The sequence below is a fragment of the Globicephala melas genome, chromosome 12 (genome assembly GCF_963455315.2).
Source record: "Globicephala melas chromosome 12, mGloMel1.2, whole genome shotgun sequence".
Lineage (NCBI taxonomy): Eukaryota > Metazoa > Chordata > Mammalia > Artiodactyla > Delphinidae > Globicephala > Globicephala melas.
Genome location: NC_083325.1, coordinates 15,589,921 through 15,612,718, shown reverse-complemented (window position 1 = coordinate 15,612,718; position 22,798 = coordinate 15,589,921). Strand labels below are relative to the sequence as shown.

The window sequence follows — 22,798 nt, the reverse complement described above, 5'->3', positions numbered from 1 at the left end:
TGTTAGCCCCAAACTAGTTTCTTTCTTTTTTTTTTTTTAATGTGGACCATTTATTTATTTGGCTGCATCGGGTCTTATCTGCAGCACACAAGATCTTCATTGTGGTGCTCAGGCTTTTCTCTAGTTGTGGCGCACGGGCTCTAGAGCACGCAGGCTTAGTTGCCCCACAGTATGTGGGGTCTTAGTTCCCTGGCCAGGGCTCGAACCCGCATCCCCTGCATTGGAAGGCGGATTCTAAGCAGCTGTGCCACCAGGGAAGTCCCCTAACTGGATTCTTAAACCCCAGTTTACGTCGTGACACAGGAGGTCCTGAGGGAATTTCTTTTCTCATGGCAATGGACAAAAGACTTTCTGTGACGTACTACCCCTGGAGAGCAGAGCCTCTTAGCTGTAGCTGCGTGCTCTTGGGAGTGGGGAGTAGGGCCCTGGTTAGAGCGGGGCCAGGAAGAGGACACTCTGACTGAAAGAGGACTGAAAGAGGACACTTCCCTGCTTTCTGTGACTTGGTGTCATTCGGATTGTACACCTAGCTGCTTTCTACATTTGTGGGGTGGTATTTTCAGACTTTGTCTCCACCCATTCATGGGTGTGAAATCGAGTTAATCGACCTCAATCAGCATTTTTTAATGAAATAGAATAGACTTTTGCTTGTTTGTTTTTAATTCACCTGTATTGGTAACAACTTGTAAAGCAGAATGTGACTTAAGCACTACATTTCATACAGGTCTTTTGTCTCCTTAGGTAGGTTTATTTCTAGATATTTTATTCTTTTTGTTGCAATGGCAAATGGGAGTATTTTCTTAATTTCACTTTCAGATTTTTCATCATTAGTGTATAGGAATGCAAGAGATTTCTGTGCGTTAATTTTGTGTCCTGCTACTCTACCAGATTCATTGATTAGCTCTAGTAGTTTTCTGGTAGCATCTTTAGGATTCTCTATGTATAGTATCATGTCATCTGCAAACCGTGACAGCTTTACTTCTTCTTTTCTGATTTGGATTCCTTTTATTTCTTTTTCTTCTCTGATTTCTGTGGCTAAAACTTCCAAAACTATGTTGAATAAGAGTGCTGAGAGTGGGCAACCTTGTCTTGTTCCTGATCTTAGTGGAAATGGTTTCAGTTTTTCACCATTGAGAACGATGTTGGCTGTGGGTTTGTCATATATGGCCTTTATTATGTTGAGGTAAGTTCCCTCTATGCCTACTTTCTGCAGGGTTTTAATCATAAATGGGTGTTGAATTCTCTGCATCTATTGAGATGATCGTATGGTTTTTCTCCTTCAATTTGTTAATATGGTGTATCACGTTGATTGATTTGCATATATTGAAGAACCCTTGGATTCCTGGGATAAACCCCACTTGATCATGGTGTATGATCCTTTTAATGTGCTGTTGGATTCTGTTTGCTAGTATTTTGTTGAGGATTTTTGCATCTATGTTCATCAGTGATATTGGCCTGTAGTTTTCTTTCTTTGTGACATCTTTGTCTGGTTTTGGTATCAGGGTGATGGTGGCCTCATAGAATGAGTTTGGGAGTGTACCTCCCTCTGCTATATTTTGGAAGAGTTACTGGGCATATACCCTGAGAAAACCATAATTCAAAAAGAATCATGTACCACAATGTTCATTGCAGCTCTATTTACAATAGCCAGGACATGGAAGCAACCTAAGTGTCCATCAACAGATGAATGGATAAAGATGTGGCACATATATACATTGGAATATTACTCAGCCATAAAAAGAAACAAAACTGAGTTATTTGTAATGAGGTGGATGGACCTAGAGTCTGTCATACGGAGTGAAGGAAGTCAGAAAGAGAAAAACAAATACCGTATGCTAACACATATACATGGAATCTAAAAAAAAAAAAAAATGGTCATGAAGAACCTAGGGGCAAGAGGGGAATAAAGATGCAGACCTACTGGAGAATGGACTTGAGGATATGGGGAGGGGGAAGGGTAAGCTGGGACAAAGTGAGAGAGTGGCATGGGCTTATATACACTACCAAATGAAACTAGAAAAGAAAAACTAGCTCTGTTTTAGTGCCTAAAGTATCACAGTATCTCACTTAGTAGAAAGAAATCTTATCTTCCCCTTAAGTAGTTGTCATGCCATACAGATTTTTAAATGTTAACAAAAATAAAGAAATACTTGAAAACATATTATCAGAGGAAATGGAGACAGAGTGTTGAACACGTAGCCACGTAATCCTCAGGTAGAGCTTAGTCTACTTCTTCCACATGGGATGTGTCGTAGAATAGACTTTAAAAAGCACAAAATTGTATCGTGGATAGTAAGGAAAAACGTTATCTCATAGACTTTTGTTTTAAGAATTTGCATGCTTGGGTACCATATCACAATATGAAATGGATTTGTGAATTATTGATTACATCAAATTTTGACAGGGCCCCCCTCACATACATGCTGTACAAAGATGTTCGTCATGGGGTCTGTTGGCAATGTGTGCATGCCCAGGTTCTTACCAAACATCAGATTTGCTTTGGGGGGAAAAAATTGCTGTCATGTAGAATAGAGATCCACAAACTTCTATAAAGAGCCAGATATTTTAGGTTTTTCAGGTCACATACAGTCTCTGTACAAATATTCTCTGAACAAATATTCTTCTTTGTCTTGTTTAGTTTGGGGGCTTTGTTTGACAACCCTTTGAAAAGGTAAAAAACATTCTTAGCTCAAGAGCTATACAAAAACAGTCCCCAGAGGACCAGATAGGCCTGCAAGCTGGAGACTCCAGCTCCTGACTTAGAAAAACCATGAAGGTGAACAGAGCTTCCTTTGTCTGGGGTCTGTTCAAGGACCACCCTGTGGGCTCTTCTTTCTTAGCTGCTTTCTCTTGGGGCCGAATCGTGTGTAAGTTTAGTCCAAATAAATATATGTCCTTCCTATGCTCTTATCTCTTTAGAGTATCAATGAAACAATCCCTGGAAAATGTACACTGTTAGAGGTAGTGAGAGGAGTTTAAGAAATATCCATAAGATCACAGAAAAATTGCCCGTTCAGAGTAAAGTCTAAGGCCCAAGAAATTTGGAAAAGTTGCTGCCATCCATTTAATGACTTGTTTTTTATATTTTTGTTTTAAGCTTAGAGAGATCCTGGATCCAGCTCTGGAACCCGTCCTTTTGAAACAGACTTTCATCAGTGGTGGACGAGTGCTCATTCGCCTTGGAGACTCGGACATTGATTACGATAAAAACTTCAGGTTCTATATGACGACCAAATTGCCAAACCCTCACTACCTGCCTGAGGTACGAGCTGCCGGCCTGAGAGGGTTTTAATGGTGTGATGGGTCTCCCACCTCTGTCCCCTCTGCCACATCCCTCCTCCCACCATCCTCCACTCGCTTCTCTTCTGAGTCCTGACCCTGATTCCAGTCACCCTTCGGCTCACCTTCTGGTTGGAACTCAAACCCCTCCCCGCTTGGCCCCCAGGCCCCGCCCTGTCTCACTCCCCTGTGCTCCTTTTCGGCTCATGCCTTGTTCTCCCAGGTCGCCAGCCACTCCTCGGGACACGGGACACCACTCCCTTCTAATCATTCTTCTCTCTCCTCAGAACAAGGCCATTTGTCCCCTCTTATTTCCCCTCTGAGAAATGAATCAGAGCCTAAGAGAGCCTCTGGGGGAGGGGGTACCTGTCAGTGTCTAAGTGTGCAGGTGCCCAGCAGACAGCCTGCTTAAGAATTCTGGTGACCACCAACATTGGAGAATCATGATTCTAACGTCCAGTGTCTGTACTTAGAGTTCTGGGGAAGGGGCATCTTGTCCCTTCCCCTTCCTCATGCTCTCAGACTATTTGAAGGGAGCTGTGTGAAGCCCACATCCATACACAGGTGTCTGAACCACAGTAAGATCCAGAAGAAGCCCTACTCTTGTGCTGCAGAGCCCAAGGCAGTTGTAACAGAAATGAAGACAGCTGGGACCCCTTTCTCCCTTCCCGCAGGGGGCACAGAGGGGCAGCTCTACCCCAGCAAAGCCCTCTGCAGACTCTGGTCCAGGCACAGCCACTCACTCTGCGGGGTCTTCCCTGCCTCGCGGGCCTCCCGTTCTTTAATGGGGCCCAAGCAGTGAGGAAAGGGACTTCAATCAGAACTTCAGTCCTCCATCCTCCACTAAAAATCATCTTGGGATACAGCATTCCAAAGAGTGTCATTTCATTTTAGTTACTGAATTCCTCATAGCTGTCTGTCTTCCCTAGATGTGTTCTGGTTGAATGAAATTGACACATTTCTTGCATAAAATGAGGGAAATGCTACTGATATTAAAAGCCTAGGTCAGGGTTTTCCTTGTCGACCTCAAGCAGTTTAATTACACAGCTGCTGCCAGAGCTCATATCCCAAGTTCCCTTTTAGAGTTGAGAAAAGTGACCCGTGTGCTGACTCACAGCCTTTGATTTCTCACTTTATTTAACTTTTGAGAGGGAACATCACACACCTCCCCAATCCCAGCTCTGTGACTGCAGGTAAATTATTCCATTTCTTGGATCCTCGAGTCAATCAACTATAAAGTGGAGACAAAGGCCACTTCAAGGATTTGTTTATGAAGATTAAATAAGAATAATGTGTGTAGATAAAAAACAAGGTCCTACTGTATAGCACAGGGAACTATATTCAATATCCTGTGATAAACCATAATGGTAAAGAATATTTTAAAAGTATGTATATGTATAACTGAATCACTTTGCTGTACAGCAGAAACTAACACAACATTGTAAATCAACTATACCTCAATAAAATAAAATAAAAATTTTAAAGAATAATGTGTATACGGACTTCCCTGGCAGTCCAGTGGTTAAGAATCTGCCTTCCAATGCAGGGGATGCAGGTTCGATCCCTGGTTGGGGAACTAAGATCCCACATGCCGTGGGAAAAACTAAGCCTACACCACAACTACCGAGCCTGCGCGCTCTGGAGTCCACGCGCCACAACGAAAGATTCCGCATGCTGCGACAAATGTCCCACATGCCACAACTAAGACCCAACACAGCCAAATAAATAAATAATTTAAGAAAAGAATAATGTGTATAAAATATATGACATTCAAACACTTATTATATTTGTGATTTTTGCTGTTGACTTATTCAATAACATCAGAATATTATAGTAACATTTTTTCATAAAAATAGTATGATGAGACAAAGTATGTAAAGCTCTATGTATTATTAATAAGATCATCTTTTTAACAAAGACAAACTAAGTGAAAGTCGCTATAACTAAGTGATTTTTATTAGCATATTTAGTCCTCACAAATACCCTATGCATTTTTCCTATTTTTCCAATTTTTAAAGATCAGGACCTGAAGCTCAGAATGGACTGGCTTGTCCCACATCCTACATACACTGAAGGGTACAGCTAGCATTTGATCCCTGCTTCTTTCTAACCCTTCACTGGCGCACCTTTCCTTAAAACATCATTCTCTAATGGTGGCATTTGAGAAACAAGATTATCACTCATGGCAGCAGGGAAAATCACATTATAATTTTGTGAGACTAGGATTTTATTGCTTGCTGTGGGGGGGGGGGCAGTGAGTTCACCATTAGACCCAGGATACATCCAGCTGGGTAATAATGAGCCCTATTCTAATAAAGAAAGCAGTTCCTACTTTATTCGTCTGAACTGATTACTCTATGCTTCTCTTCTAGGTGTGCATCAAAGTTACCATCATCAATTTCACTGTAACCAAATCAGGTCTGGAGGATCAGTTGTTAAGGTAAAAGAAAGCGGGTGGGGGGGGGCAAAGGTTTCCTAATATTTTGTTTAGAAATTTTGACTAAGAAAAAGATTAGCTCGCAAATAGAGGATGGGAGCAAATGATGAAAGAACAAGTGAGGGGAGACGTAAGTTCGCATGTTTAAATGGGAGAGGCTAGAGGTAAAGCACCTTTTTTAGGTGTGACCAAGAATCACTTCATGGAGGTGATGGAATTTCAGAGTCTCCCATGTCAGGTTGGAAAGAACGTTCCAGGCACCATTTCAGCTTGGCACAAGCAACCGTTAGAAACAGAAATTGAATGACTAGAAGACATCAAGCACTGAGCAGGTTTTCCTAAGAGAAGATGAGAAGAAGCCATGGGAGCTGTGGGGTGCAGTTCTCTGAAATACAAGATAAATAATCAGAGCTTATACATAGTGCTTTGAATAGCCACTGGGACACCCAGCAAAAGAGGGCCTTGTGCATGAGGATGTGGCTGGTAGCATTAGTATTCAGCTAAGTAGTATTCAGGATAAGAACAATGAGAAATAGGAAAAGAAAAATAGAAGAAACTTCAGGGCCCTGACAAAGACCTAATTAAGGTCTCATCACTTTGGCATCAGTGATGTCGTGCGGCTTGAGAAGCCTGAGTTGGAAGAACAAAGGATTGAGCTCATTGTGAGGATCAATGCTGACAAAACCCAGCTGAAAGCTATCGAAGAGAAAATCCTGAAAATGCTCTTCACATCTGAGGGAAATATTCTGGACAATGAAGAACTTATTGACACACTCCAGGACTCAAAGGCAAGTAAAATATTTTTATTATTTATAGAAAGTGTGTTAATTTGGGCTTCCCTGATGGCGCAGTGGTTGAGAATCTGCCTGCCAACGCAGGGGACACTGGTTCGAGCCCAGGTCTGGGAAGATCCCACGTGCCGCGGAGCAGCTAAGCCCGTGCGCCACAACTACTGAGCCTGCGCTCTAGAGCCTGCGAGCCACAACTACTGAAGCTTACGTGCCTAGAGACCATGCTCTGTAATGAGAAGCCACTGCAATGAGAAGCCTGTGCACCACAACGAAGAGTAGCCCCTGCTCACCGCAGCTAGAGTATAATTGCTTTACAATGTTGTGTTAGTTTCTGTTGTATAACAAAGTAAATCAGCTATACGTATACATATGTCCCCATATCCCCTCCCTCTTGCATCTCCCTCCCACCCTCCCTATCCCACCCCTCTAGGTGGTCACAAAGCATGGAGGTGATCTCCCTGTGCTAACCTGCAGAGTCTTTTAAAGCAAGAGTGGTAGCCACCCCTGAGCTGCCGGGGCAGACACAATAACGTGCCTGGCTAGCAGGCCCCTCACCAACCGAAGGAAAGGTAGATAAAATGTAACAACTGCTCTTCTTGTCTGCATTTTTCAAACAAAGCATGTCACATAAAGAATTGGGACAAGATATAAGTTGAAAGGAACGACACAATTACATACACATATTAATGTCACCCCACTTCAGGAAGCTTCCCTGGGTTTTCCCAGCTGGAATGAATGGCTTCCTTCTTGGAACACCTGACACCTTATCTGCACCTCTAATACAGCACTTGTCACTCTTTACCTTATGTCATAGCTATCCAATTACATGTCTTTTCTCTTCTGTTAAGTTGTTAAGTTCCATGCAGCAAGAATCTATTTTACAAATTGTATGAGTTCTTGGCTTTCCCCTTTGCCAGCTCAGAAACTCATTTTCCTGGGTCTGCTAAGTTGTTACCACCCTTCTGTCTGCTATTTCCTCTTCCGTTCCTCCCATTTTTGTGGATTTGCAGTGTTTTTTAAAAATCCCTTCACTATAACTCTGTCATGGTTTCAGTAGGGAGTAAAGGTACATGTATTGTGACTGCCATCTTTATCTGTCAACTAGTTTCTGTTTGCAAGGATTTACCTTGAAGAGGTCCTTTCTGTAGAGTAGAGACAGGACTGATTGCTCCTGGGCTGCATTTCCTGCCACTTCCTGCCTATAGTTCATACTCCCCTAAATTCCCAGAGCCCTCATTTAAAACTAGGTCTATCTTCCCTCACCACTGTGGAAGCCTTAAGTCTCTAGGACATAATGTCTATAAGTAGTTACTAAACTCAACTGAGGTGTATAGTCTTCTAATATTCTCTGACCAAAAGAAGAAAATGGTTCACTTTGCTTTCTCTTTAGCCCTGGGTTCTGCATTATCAGGGCCTGTGCTCACCAGGGAATAAAGCATTGTTTGTGGGTAGATCTCCATAATTCAACTGCTCCCATGTCAATCTCCCTTTTTCTACTCAGATGTAAAGACTTTAGTTGAGTCCAGTATTGAGACTGGTGTTTCTCACTCAATTCTACCCTTTCTTGCCTCCTCAGGTTCCTAAGGGGTCAACATGGGGAGAATGTGAACCTCTGATTCCGGGGCACAGCTTCTGCACCAAGTCCCTCCCCACCCCCATTAGTGGGCTGGGGAGGACAGTCTAGATAGACTTAGCCACTAGCCACGTGCGGCTGTTGAGCCCTTGAAATGTGGCTAGTCTGAACTGAGATGTGTTGTTAGTGTAAAATACACACCAGATGTCCAAGACTTAATCTCCCAAAATGTAAAAGTATCTCAATAAATTTTTATGTTGATTATATATTGATATATATCAAGATAGATTAGATTATATTGGGTTAAATATATTGTAAAAATTCATTTTACTTGTTTCTTTTTACTTTAAGTTAGAAAAGTTAGAATTGTATTTGTGGCTCACATTATATTTCCAGTGGGCAGTGTGGCTCTAGACAGGAACCCGATGATCCCCTTCAATAGTGCAAAAACTGACCAGCGAGCCCATAGTGATTGTTCACAGTCCGTGCCCTAGACCCTGTGACTTCCTTGAGACAGAGGATCTCCCAACCTAGGGATGTCCACACCCGAAGAAGATGAGGGGGAGGGGGAGAGCAAGGACAGACAGCCATAGGGAAAGACAGAGAGACTGAGGGAGACAGAGAAAGGTATCTTAGAAAGCCTGAAGGCCAGGATCCCCAGAACCACAAACCCAAAAGACAGAAAACCAAAAGAACAGCAACACACCTTGTAAACATCTCCAAATTACTTACATTTTACAACCCTTCACAAACGACAGCTTCTACCCTTGAGTTTCCCTGTCTACACCTGAGATGCCAGGAAAAGAGAGAGAACATTAGACTTGCTTGTTATTCGAGAGTGGGATGTGGTACCACTTCCTTCCAGCCTCTCTCCACCTGCCTCTTGTGGGCAGTTTCATGGGTGTCCCTTCTCCCTTCATACCTCCTTTTATTACGGGAGCCCAGAATCATTTGAGGACAAGGAAACTGGGGAGCAACTGGGTGTTAGAGTTTCCATGTCAGAAGTTATCCAGGCTCCAGGCTCAGAGAAGTTCTGCTCCACTTCTTCCTGGGCTCCTTGTGTTGCCTATTTCCATTTGCCCATCCCTAACTCTGCCTGGAAAGGAGGTCAGCTCGGCCAGAAGAATGTCATTGAGTCCTGAGACTCAGTCATCTGTCTGGGGGTCCCCTTATTATAATCACAAATTCCTCATCTCCTTCTTTCCTTCCTAGACCTAACTGGATATGTTCCAAAAATCCCACCATTTTTTGGAAACAGATCCTGAAGAACTTGTTTTCTTGTGTTTATTCAGATCACTTCTGGTGCCATTAAAATCAGGCTGAAGGAAGCAGAGTCCACTGAACAGATGATAAACACTGCTCGTGAGAAGTATCGTCCAGTGGCCACTCAAGGCTCTACTATGTACTTTGTTATCGCGAGCCTCTCGGAAATAGATCCCATGTATCAGTACTCACTAAAATATTTTAAACAGGTAAGTGTGTTGTTGCTGTTGTTAGTGAAGTTTATCACTGGCTTCTCTTTAAACCCTGTTGAGTTACCTCCTGCCTCAGGCAAATCATGAGTTTAGTTATTGGATAAAATCCTCCAAGAGTTTGAGTTCAGACTATGGTTTAAGCACAGCCCTTAAAGACTCAGGTGGCCAGTATGCACAGAACAATCCACAGAGGATGAAAAGAAAGCTTCTTTGCAAATTTCATTTTTTCTCTTGGCTTCTCAACTAACAGCTTGCTTGTTTTCCTTCTTACCTGCTTTTCTTTTCTTTAAAGAGTCCCAACTCCATTCTATTTCTCTATACTTTCTCTCCAGTAATACAGCTTCCTTTCCACTGTTAGAGTTTTCTGTGTTGCATCCCAAGTCTCAGATAGCTCTGACCTTATGCAGATTGATTTCTGTATCTTTGTTTTTCCAGAACTTGTTATAAAACTCGCTCTCCTCCCAACCCCTGGGTTTTATTTACAGGGGTTTTACTTGCCTTGCCCCCTTTCCTGTGTTCCTTTCCTACTTTCACCATGTAACTGGGAGAATTCCTTTGTTTATTTATGGTTTCTCCACTTGGTCTCCTATTCACAGTTTAATTTTCTCTGATGTCCCATGAGTAGGATATTTTCAACTCTCATCCTCTTTTTAAATTTTTTTTCCATATCCCTTTTTTTTTAACATCTTTATTGAAGTATAATTGCTTTACGATGGTGTGTTAGTTTCTGCTTTATATCAAAGTGAATTAGCTACACATATACATATATCCCCATATCTCCTCCCTCTTGTGTCTCCCTCCCACCCTCCCTATCCAATCCCTCTAGGTGGACGCAAAGCACCGAGCTGATCTCCCTGTGCTATGTGTCTGCTTCCCACTAGCTATCTATTTTAAATTTGGTAGTGTATATATGTCCATGCGACCCTCTGACTTCATCCCAGCTTACACTTGCCCCTCCCCATGTTCTCAAGTCCACTCTCTACGTCTGTGTCTTTATTCCTGTCCTGCCCCTAGGTGCCTCAGAACCTTTTTATTTTATTTTACTTTTAGATTCTATATATATGGTATTTGTTTTTCTCTTTCTGACTTACTTCACTCTGTATGACACTCTAGGTCCATCTACCTCACTATAAATAACTCAATTTCGCTTCTTTTTATGGCTGAGTAATATTCCATTGTATATATGTGCCACATCTTCTTTATCCATTCATCTGTAGATGGACACTTAGGTTACTCCCATGTCCTGGCTATTGTAAATAGAGCAGCAGTGAACACTGTGGTACATGACTCTTTGAATTATGGTTTTCTCAAGGTATATGCCCAGTAGTGGTCGTATGGTAGTTCTATTTTTAGTTTTTTAAGGAACCTCCGTACTGTTCTCCATAGTGACTGTATCAATTTACATTCCCACCAACAGTGCAAGAGGGTTCCCTTTTCTCCACACTCTCTCCAGCATTTATTGTTTCTAGATTTTTTGATGATGGCTATTCTGACCGGTGTGAGGTGACACCTCACTGTAGTTTTGATTTACATTTCTCTAATGATTAATGATGTTGAGCATTCTTTCATTTGCTTGTTGGCAACCTGTATATCTTCTTTGGAGGAATGTCTGTTTAGGTCTTCTGCACATTTTTGGATTGGGTTGTTTGTTTTTTTGATATTGAGCTGCATGAGCTGCTTGTAAATTTTGGAGATAAATCCTTTGTCTGTTGATTCATTTGCAAACATTTTCGCCCATTCTGAGGGTTGTCTGATGTCTTGTTTATGGTTTCCTTTCCTGTGCAAAAGCTTTTAAGTTTCATAAGGTCCCATTTGTTTATTTTTGTTTTTATTTCCATTTCTCTAGGAGATGGGTCAAAAAGGATCTTCCTGTGGTTTATGTCATAGAGTGTTCTTCTTATGTTTTCTTGTAAGAGTTTTACAGTGTCTGACCTTACATTTAGGTCCTTAATCCATTTTGAGTTTATTTTTGTGTATGGTGTTATGGAATGTCTAATTTCATTCTTTTACATGTAGCTATCCAGTTTTCCCAGCACCACTTATTGAAGAGGCTGTCTTTTCTCCAATGTATATTCTTGCCTCCTTTATCAAAAATAAGGTGATATGTGTGTGGGTTTATCTCTGGGCTTTCTATCCTGTTCCATTGATCCATATTTCTGTTTTTGTGCCAGTACCATACTGTCTTGATTACTGTAACTTTGTAGTATAGTCTGAAGTCCAGGAGCCTGATTCCTCCAGCTCCATTTTTCTTTCTCAAGATTGCTTTGGCTATTTGGGGTCTTTTGTGTTTCCATACAAATTGTGAAATTTTTTGTTCTAGTTCTGTGAAAAATGCCAGTGGTAATTTGATAGGGATTGCATTGAATCTGTACATTGCTTTTGGTAGTATAGTCATTTTCACAATGTTGATTCTTACAATCCAAGAATATGGTATATCTCTCCATCTTTGGTATCATCTTGAATTTCTTTCCTCAGTGTCTTACAGTTTTCTGCATACAGGTCTTTTGTCTCCTTAGGTAGGTTTATTCGTAGGTATTTTATTCTTTTTGTTGCAATGGTAAATGGGAGTATTTCCTTAATTTCTCTTCAGATTTTTCATCATTAGTGTATAGGAATGCAAGAGATTTCTGTGCATTAATTTTGTATCCTGCTACTTTACCAAATGCATTGATTAGCTCTAGTAGTTTTCTGGTCGCATCTTTAGGATTCTCTATGTATAGTATCATGTCAACTGCAAACAGTGACAGCTTTACTTCTTCTTTTCTGGTTTGGATTCCTTTTATTTCTTTTTCTTCTCTGATTTCCATGGCTAAAACTTCCAAAACTATGTTGAATCATAGTGGTGAGAGTGTACACCCTTGTCTTGTTCCTGATCTTAGAGGAAATCATTTCAGTTTTTCACATTGAGAATGATGTTGTCTGTGGGTTTGTCACATATGGCCTTTATTATGTTGACGTAAGTTCCCTCTATGCCTACTTTCTGCAGGGTTTTAATAATAAATTGGTGTTGAATTTTGTTGAAAGCTTCTTCTGCATCTATTGAGATGATCATATGGTTTTTCTCCTTCAATTTGTTAATATGGTGTATCACACTGATTGATTTGCATATATTGAAGAATCCTTGCATTCCTGGGATAAACCCCACTTGATCAAGGTGTATGACCCTTTTAGTGTGCTGTTGGATTCTGTTTGCTAGTATTTTGTTGAGGACTTTTACGTCTATGTTCATCAGTGATATTGGCCTGTAGTTTTCTTTCTTTGTGACATCTTCGTCTGGGTTTAGTATCAGGGTGATGGTGGCCTTGTAGAATGAGTTTGGGAGTGTTCCTTCCTCTGCTATATTTTGAAAGAGTTTGAGAAGGATAGGTGTTACCTTTTCTCTAAATATTTGATAGAATTCGCCTGTGAAGCCATCTGGTCCTGGGCTTTTGCTTGTTGGAAGATTTTTTACCACAATCTCAATTTCAGTGCTTGTGATTGGTTTGTTTATATTTTCTATTTCTTCCTGGTTCAGTCTTGGAAGGTTGTGCTTTTCTAAGAATTTGTCCATTTCTTCCAGGATGTCCATTTTATGGCATATAGTTGCTTGTAGTAATCTCTCATGATCCTTGGTATTTCTGCAGTGTCAGTTGTTACTTCTCCTTTTTCATTTCTAATTCTGTTGTTTTGAGTCTTCTCCCTTTTTTTCTTGATGATTCTGGTTAATGGTTTATCAAGTTTGCTTATGTTTTCAAAGAACCAGCTTTTAATTTTATTGATCTTTGCTATTGTTTCCTTCATTTCTTTTTCATTTATTTCTGATCTGATCTTTATGGTTTCTTTGCTTCTGCTAACTTTGGGAGATTTTTTGTTCCTCTTTCTCTAATTGCTTTGGGTGTAAGGTTAGGTTGTTTATTTGAGATGTTTCTTGTTTCTTGAACTAGGCTTGTATTGCTACAGACTTCCCTCTTAGAACTGCTTTTGCTGCATCCCATAGGTTTTAGGTCGTTGTGTTTTCATTGTCATTTGTTTTTAGGTATTTTTTGATTTCCTCTTTAATTTCTTCAGTGATCTCTTGGTTATTAAGTAGTGTATTGTTTAGCTTCCATGTGTTTGTATTCTTTACAGATTTTTTCCAGTAATTGATATCTAGTCTCATAGCATTATGGTCAAACAAGGTACTCGATACGCTTTCAATTTTCTTAAATTTACCAAGGCTTGCTTTGTGACCCAAGATATGATCTATCCTGGAGAATGTTCCATGAGCACTTGAGAAGAAAGTGTATTCTGTTGTTTTTGGATGGAATGTCCTATAAATATCAATTAAGTCCATCTTGTTCAATGTATCATTTAAAGCTTGTGTTTCCTTATTTATTTTCATTTTGGATGATCTGTCCATTGGTGAAAGTGGTGTGTTAAAGTCCCCTGCTATGATTGTGTTACTGTCGATTTACCCTTTTATGGCTGTTAACATTTGGCCTATGTATTGAGGTTCTCCTATGTTGGGTGCATAAATATTTACAATTGTTATGTATTCTTCTTGGATCAATCCCTTGATCATTATGTAGTGTTCTTCTCTGTCTCTTGTAATAGTCTTTATTTTAAAGTCTATTTTTCCTGATATGAGAAGTGCTACTCCAGCTCTCTTTTGAGTTCCCTTTGCATGGAATATCTTTTTCCATTCCCTCACTTTCAGTCTGTATGTGTCCTGAGATCTGAAGTGGGCCTCTTGTAGACAGCATATATACAGGTCTTGTTTTTGTATCCATTTAGCCAGTCTATGTCTTTTGGTGGGAGCATTTAATCCATTTACATTTAAGGTAATTATCGATATGTATGTTCCTATTACCATTTTCTTAATTGTTCTGGGTTTGTTATTGTAGGTCTTTTCCTTCTCTTGTGTTTCCTGCCTAGAGAAGTTTCTTTAACATTTGTTGTAAAACTGGTTTGGTGGTGCTGAATTGTCTTACCTTTTGCTTGTCTGTAAAGGTTTTAATTTCTCCATCAGATCTGAATGAGATCCTTGCTGGGTAGAGTAATCTTGGTTGTAGGTTTTTCCCTTTCATCATTTTAAATATGTCCTGCCACTCCCTTCTGACTTGCAGACTTTCTGCTGAAAGATCAGCTGTTAATAACCTTGTATGTTATTTGTTTTTCCCTTGCTGCTTTTAATATTTTTTCTTCGTACTTAATTTTTGATAGTTTGATTAATATGTGTCTTGGCATGTTTCTCCTTGGATTTATCCTGTATGGAACTCTCTGTGCTTTGTGGACTTGATTGACTATTTCTTTTCCCATATTAGGGAAGTTTTCAACTATAATCTCTTCAAATATTTTCTCAGTCCCTTTCTTTTTCTCTTCTTCTTCTAAGACCCCTATAATTCGAATGTTTCTATGTTTAATGTTGCCCCAAAGGTCTCTAAGACTGTCCTCAATTCTTTTCATTCTTTTTTCTTTATTCTGCTCTGTGCTAGTTATTTCCACTATTTTATCTTCCAGGTCATTTATCTGTTCTTCTGCCTTAGTTATTCTGCTATTGATTCCTTCTAGAGGATTTTTCATTTAACCTATTGTGTTGTTCATCATTGTTTGTTTGCTCTTTAGTTCTTCTAGGTCCTTGTTAAACATTTCTTGTATTTTCTCCATTCTATTTCCAAGATTTTGGATCATCTTTACTATCATTACTCTGAATTCTTTTTTAGGTAGACTGCCTCTTTCCTCTTCATTTGTTTGGTCTGGTGGGTTTTTACCTTGCTCCTTCATCTGCTGTGTGTTTCTCTAAATTCTGATTTTGCTTAACTTACTGTGTTTGGGGGGGGCGTCTCCTTTTTGCAGGCAGCATGTTCGTAGTTCCCGTTGTTTATGGTGTCTGCCACCAGTGGCTAATGTTGGTTCAGTGGGTTGTGTAGGCTTCCTGGTGGAGGGTATTGGTGCCTGTGTTCTGGTGGATGAGGCTCAATCTTGTTTTTTCTGCTAATGGGTGGGGTTGTGTTCCTGTCTTGCTAGTTGTTTGGCATAGGGTTTCCTGCACTGTAGCTTGCTGGTCGTTGAGTGGAGCTGGGTCTCAGCCTTGAGATGGTGATCTCTGGGAGAGCTTTCACCATTTGATATTATGTGGAACCGGGAGGTCTCTGGAGCACCAAGACCCTGTCAGCCACACGGCCAGAAGAAATGGGAGACAAAAAGAAAGAAAGAAAAAATAAAATAAAATAAAGTTATTAAAATTAAAAATAAAATTTTTAAAAATTATTAAAAATAAAAAAAGTAAAAAGAAAAAGAATGAAAGAAGAGAGCAACCAAACCAAAAAACGAATCCACCAGTGATAACAAGCACTAAAAACTATACTAAAAAACAAAACGGACAGACAGAACCCTAGGACAAATGGTAAAAGCAAAGCTAAACAGGCAAAATCACACAAAGAAGCATATACATACACACTCACAAAAAGAGAAAAAGGAAATATATATATATATATATATATATATAAATAGAAGAGAGCAACCAAATCAGTAAACAAACCTACCAATGATAATAAACTCTAAATACTAAACTAAAATAAACATAAAACCAGAAAGAAATTGTTGCAGAAAGAAAACCCCAAGTCTACAGTTGCTCCCAAATTCCACCACCTCAATTTGGGATGATTCATTGTCTATTCAGGTATTCCAGAGATGCAGAGTACATCAAGTTGATTGTGGAGATTTAATCCGTGGCTCCTGAGGCTGCTGGGAGAGATTTCCCTTTCTCTTCTTTGTTCTCACAGCTCCTGGGGTTCAGCTTTGGATTTGGCCCTGCCTCTGCGTGTAGGTCGCCTGAGGGCATCTGTTCCCTGCCCAGACAGGACGGGGTTAAAGGAGTAGCTGATTAGGGGGCTCTGGCTCACTCAGGCTGGGGGGAGGGAGGGGTATGGGATGCGATGCGAGCCTGTGGCGGCAGCAGCTGGCATGACGTTACAACAGCCTGAGGCATGCCATGTGTCCGCCTGGGGGAGTTGTCCCTGCATCATGGGACCCTGGCAGTGGCGGCCTGCACAGGCTCCCGGGAGGGTAGGTGTGGATAGTGACCTGTGTTTGCACACAGGCTTCTTGGTGGCTGTAGCAGCAGCCTTAGTGTTTCATGCCCGTCTCTGGGGTCCACACTGATAGCCGCAGCTTGCGCCCGTCTCTGGAGCTCATTTAGGCAGTGCTCCAAATCCCCTCTCCTTGCACACCCAGAAACAATGGTCTTTTGCCTCTTAGGCAGGTCCGGACTTTTTCCCGGACTCCCTCCTAGCTAGCTGTGGTGCACAAGCTCCCTGCAGGCAGTGTTCACGCAGCCAATCCCAGTCCTCTCCCTGGGATCTGAACTCTGAAGCCAGAGCCTCCCAGCCCCCACCCATCCCAGTGAGCAGACAAGCCTCTCAGGCTGGTGAGTGCTGGTTGGCACTGATCCTCTGTGCAGGAATATTCTCCGCTTTTCCCTCTGCACCCCTGTTGCTGTGCTCTCCTCCGTGACTCCGAATCTTCACCCCTGCATACTCCCCGTCTCCGCCAATGAAGGGTCTTCCTAGTGTGTGGAAACTTTTCCTCCTTCACAGCTCCCTCCCCGAGGTGCAGGTCCCATCCCTATTCTTTTGTCTCTATTTTTTCTTTTGTCCTACCCAGGTACATGGGGAGTTTCTCACCTTTTGGGAAGTCTGAGGTCTTCTGCCAGCGTTCAGTAGGTATTCTGTAGGAGATGTTCCACATGTAGATGTATTTCTGATGTATTTGTGGGGAGGAAGGTGATCTCCACGTCTTACTCCTCTGCCATCTTGAAGATCTCCCCGCTCTCATCCTCTTTTAGGCAGCATTCTAGTATCTCCCAAAAGCAAATTCAATGTCACAAAACTTTGGCAAGCAATGTCAGTTTACCCGAAGATTTCCAGGGGAGACAGAGAGTTTGCATCACTCATCACACAGCAAAATGTGTCAAGCATCCACAGGGGTCCCCTCTGTTCACCTCCGGAGTTTCTCTCAGCCCATCCCCCACACGGCCTCTCTGGCTGTTTCCCATCTAGCAGCTCCCATTCCCCTCTTGTCTGTATTGTTCCCTTTTCTGTGCAGAGCAGTTTAGCTCACTCTGGCTTCTTTAATCATTATGTGCTCACACCCATAATACAATTCAAAGGCGTCGCCATACACACCACTCACAGTAGAAAACAGTAATAATTGTAAATAGATCCTCTTTCCCTGCCACACATCTTTACTTCCTGCTACATGCCCTTATACCTCTAGCCAGTGCTGGCTCTCACTCCGGAGGCCAGGCCAGCCCAGGCCTCATGTTTTTAAAACACTGCTCTGTACTCTGGGAATCCAAAATGGATTTTCACAGACATTGCCCATCAAACACAGTTCAGGTTCCAAAGCCACATCCAACCTGTCCCTGTTCTGTCTCTAGAGCCACATTTCCCACTAGTCCTCTGCCAGCAGCCAAATGGATCCATTCACATTCCCTGGACTCCCCAGATGCTTCTGTGTTTATGACCCTCTCTGTTTAGAATGCCCTCCCTCCCAGATTAAGTGCCACCTTCTCATTAAGTGAAGCCTGTGGATAAGGCTGCAGTCTTCTGGGGCTGGATGTCCAAAATGGTCACTTACGTGGCTGGGATATCAACTCCTACAGTCACCTCTCCATGTGGTTTGGGTGCTCACAACAGGGCTGCCCCAAGAGGGCAGCTCCCAAAAGCAAATGTTCTAAGAAGCCAAGGTAGAAGCTACAAGGCCTCTTCTGACCTAGCTTTGGATGTCAGGCAGCACCACTTGTGCTATAGTCTCTTGGTCAATGGAGTCACTAAAGCTAGCCCAGATTCGAGAGGAGGGGATTTAGGCTCCACTTCTCCATGGAAGGAGTAGCGAACAATTTGCAGCAGTCTTTCTCCAACACCTGTGAATGCCTCATGTGGAACTTCCACCACTCTGCTTGGGGTGGTGGGCTCTTCTCTCCTGCTGAAGTCTGACCTCCCAGAAGGCAGGAAGGAAGTCTCACCCAACCCTGCTTCCCCCCGTGGCGCTTAGCACCATATGACACATCATGAGTGTCTCATGAGTGAAGAGGCTGTTTGCATCCCTCCATTAAAAATGGCTGTTGAAATATTCAAACAATTTTTATATACTAGACCAAGCTTGGTTTTTCCTCTAGATGTCTTGTTTGGTGGTCAGGGGGCTGGCAGCAATAGGAGCTGCAGGAGAGAACGGAAATGAAGAATTGAGAGAAATGAGAGGCATGTTGTGTAGGCACACCTGGGCTCTCTTCCAACAAGAAGTGCATCTGCTGTGGCAGCCTTTAGAAGCCATTTCTACTCGGGTCACAGCTCAGTTCCTCAAGGCAGGGGTTGCCGTTCTCACGCCTCTTCCTTTAGTTGGTGGGTATTAAAACAAGCAAGGTAAAGATTAGTAAATCCTTTAATTCTATCTAAATGACTTTGATAACACTTTTCTCATCCTGGGTGTTTTGGAATTCATGCTTTTCAAGGTTTTAAAAATCTCCTTCAGGAATTAAAAATGAAGATGCCCTGAAAATATCTTGAGCCAACAGAAAAAGGGTTATAGGATGAATCATCAAAACACTGGAGTTTTGCTATTTGGAAGGGAAACTAGAAACCCAAAACACAATTGTAGGTGACAGCCCTGACCAGGACATCCTCTACCAAACCCATCCATAATTCCATTTCACACTAAAGTTATTTAGAGTGTGTCAAGATTCGCCATGTTTTATTTTGGCACCGAACTTACGAGGTCTTCACTGGACTTTAAACTCTCTGCCTCTTGTCAGGTTCTTAAAGAAAACTCTTTGCTTCTAAGTGTATTAAAGTAACAACTCCATTATTCTTTGTTGACCAAACTTTCCAGAGAATTAACAAGGCTTTCCCAGTTCTCTAGAATAAGTGAATGCTTCCTCCAAGCCCTTTTAATTTTAGGGAATGGAGGCCTATCTTTGGGTGAGGAGACAGACAGTCAGATCCTTTCCCCTTGTGCTCCACCCTGTTAGCAGAATGAGTTGGGGGTGGTACAAGGAGGCCTGCACAAGGACAGTGCAGCATTTTTAGGGGCTTGTGAAGCACGGTTCTTGACCTTGATCTGCCTTGGCCCTCAGTTGGTCTCCAGTGTCCAATCTGCTTCAATCTGTCTGATCTCGCCATGAGCAATGCATCTCGATCCCTCTCAAGGTGACCAATGAATTGGGCAGCCCTTCCTCACCTGGCACCTTTGCCCCTTGTGCTGTGGATCCTCAAGGCCGAAGCCATAAGGATGGTCCTCTCATCCCTCATGAGACCCCAGTCTCTGCTGCAAGATCCCCTTGGCCATGACTTGCAGGCAAGCCCCTGAGTTCAGGCTCTGCTCAGATTTGTCACACAGCTCAAGACCCTTGGGAATTTCTGAATCTCCCCTCCCCCTGCCCTTGTGCTACTTGGAAGTGGCAGGAAATGGGTGGGGCTGCCTCTGTCCCTCTCACCTGAGCCTTCCATGCCACCATCTCTGCTGCCTTCCTGATATCCTTGTAATGTGAGTCACCTTTTGGGGAGGAGGCCTGTTCCCAAAATTTCCAGGTGGGAAGCAGGGTGGAAGTCTTCTTTAAAGCTGGTTCCTCTTAAATTTCAAAGAAAATTCTTACACATTCTTCCCACACCCTAAGAATTATCTTAGGAAAATGCCAAGAAGAGGGCATGACCTTACCTAGTCCTTACACCTCTCATCCAAAGTGATTATCAAATGTGAGTTGAGGATATGAGAAACTCGTTTTGCCAGCTCACCTTTATTTTGCATTTTCTGTCCAAAGTCAATATTATGCCTTTTCAATAGTCAAGAATTTGGCACTGGTCCATTTCTGGAAAATGGGGAGAGAAAGAGGAGTGCACAAAATAAGTATTACATATAAATGTGTCAATTTGGGATGAATTCTGGACTTTTTCATGGTACAGTATTCACCACCTGTGCTGCTATTTACTCACTGAGTTTGGGGCAGTCAGGGTGAGGAGCAGGGATATTTTTTCCTCCATGAAATTGAATTAACTCAGAGACACTGATAGAGTTCTCTTTCACAGTTGTTCAATACAACAATCGAAACCTCTGTGAGGACAGATGATCTACAGCAGCGCATGGAAATTCTACTAGAACAGACTCTCCTAACGGCTTATGTCAATGTCTCGAGAGGACTTTTTGAACAACATAAACTCGTCTACAGCTTTATGCTCTGTGTTGAGATCATGCGTCAGCAAGGAAGCTTAACTGATGCTGAATGGAATTTCTTTCTCCGAGGTTCTGCAGGATTGGAAAAGGTATCTGTGTCAAGATTAGATTGTGAATGTTATTAGATAGAGCCCACAAGCACCTACCAATGCTCCACGGTGACTCTGGTGGCTGAAGGTTATACATTCAGCTGTGTGGCCCGCTAGGGGTCAGGGACCCAGACTATAATTTAGTTCTGTCTTTAGTCACTATATAATGTTGGTAACATTTGACCTCTTTGTGCAGCGATGTCCTCACCTGTAGAAAAGAGATGTTGGGAGTAACCAGTGAACTAGTAGATGGGGACATGTTTTGAAAAGTTGACCATCTTACAAATGGGAAGAGTTGAAATCCAATAAAAGTTGTAATTCACAGATCTGGCCGCACTGTTTGTGAAACAATGACCCCCTCTTGCCTGGACCCATCTTTCATTATAAAGCACGGGAAGGACTAGAACTTGATTGTTGACTTCTGTCATACCATAATATTTGCCTAAATTGCCCCAGCCCCTCAAATTGGCCTAACTCACCCATGTACCACAGACCTGGTGGCCCACAGAACTGAGGCACAGTCCCCCAACTCTTGCCTGCAAGTCCATCCAGTCCAGCTCTAAACTCTTGGCTCTGTCTTCAATCTCGAGCCCTACCCTTGGCCCCTACAGACCTGACACCTGCATCTGTTTGCCAGTATTTGAGCCTCAGAGTAACACTGGGACATTGGACTTTGTGCTTTCATTTGACTCTCAGCACCCTGCACTCCCAGGACAAGCCCAAAGAAGACCTCTACACCAGATGGTCCTTCTTTCCTGACCCCCACCCACCCCGTATACATACATATTCTGTTAATCCTTGCTTAACACTGTCTTAACTTCATAATCACAGTTAATAGTTATATAGGGTTTTCTATGTGTTTTATGTATATCTACTCATTTATTTATTTCAGTATTCCTGTTGGGTGAGTTCCTAATTTTATCTCTAGTCTGAAGATAAGTTAATTAGGCACAAAGAGATGATGTAACTCATCATGATCACACACTTATTAGGGTTTGGAACCAGGATTCAAACCCTTGCAGTCAAGTCTGTAGAGCTTGCCCTCTTACCCACCTCACTCTGTTACTATTGGTCAGTCACTCAGCTAAGCCCTTCCCGGCATTGTCACCCTTCTTCCTTCACAGTATTCTTGTTAACAGCTGTGTTTACAGGTTTTTCAAGCAAAGGCTCAGAGAGGTTAAAGACCTTTCCAGAATCACATAACTAATAATCATAAAAACACTTAACAAATGAAATAAAAGAGAACTTCTTCAACCAGATAAAGAGCATACACAAAAACCCACAGCTAACATCATACTTAATAGTGAAAGCCTGGATGCATTCCACCAAGGATCAGAAACAAGAAGGATGTTTGCTCTCACCACTTCTTTTCAACATTGTACTGGAAATTCTTGCCAGGACAGATACACAAGAAAATGAAATGAAAGGCATCCAGATTGGAAAGGAAGAAGCAAAACTATCTCTATTTGCAGATGACATGATTTTGTACATAGAAAACACTAAGGAATTCACTTAAAAAAAAACTATTAGAATTAATAAACAAGCTCAGCAAGGTTGCAGGATACAGGATCAACGTACAAAATTAATTTGGATTTCTTTACATTTGCGATGAACAATATAAAGTGAAACTAACAATTCCATTTACAATGGCATCAATAATAATAAAATACTTAGAAATAAATTTAACAAAAGAAGTTCAAACTTATACTCTGAAAACTACAAAACAGGCTGAAAGAAATCAGAGGACCTAAATCAATAGGAAAACATCCCATGTTCATGGATTGGAGACTTAATATTGTTAGGATGGCAATACCCCACACACTGATCTACAGATTCAGTGATACCCCTATCAAAATTCTAACTGGTTTCTTTTCAGCAATTGCCAAACTGATCCTAAAATTCATACAGGATTACAAGAGATCTAAATCCCAAAGCTTACTACAAAGCAGCAGTAATCAAGACAGCAA

At 41.8% G+C, this 22,798-nt stretch overlaps 1 protein-coding gene across 1 annotated transcript in view; it reads left to right on the top strand.

Moving 5' to 3' along the window:
• Positions 1 to 22,798, top strand: part of DNAH6 (dynein axonemal heavy chain 6) — a 291,757-nt gene that overhangs the window by 202,950 nt on the left and 66,009 nt on the right. The window contains 5 exon segments of the mRNA XM_030837528.2: positions 3,098 to 3,262; positions 5,652 to 5,719; positions 6,324 to 6,504; positions 9,373 to 9,552; positions 20,598 to 20,831. Coding sequence (XP_030693388.2) covers positions 3,098 to 3,262; positions 5,652 to 5,719; positions 6,324 to 6,504; positions 9,373 to 9,552; positions 20,598 to 20,831 — 828 coding nt within the window.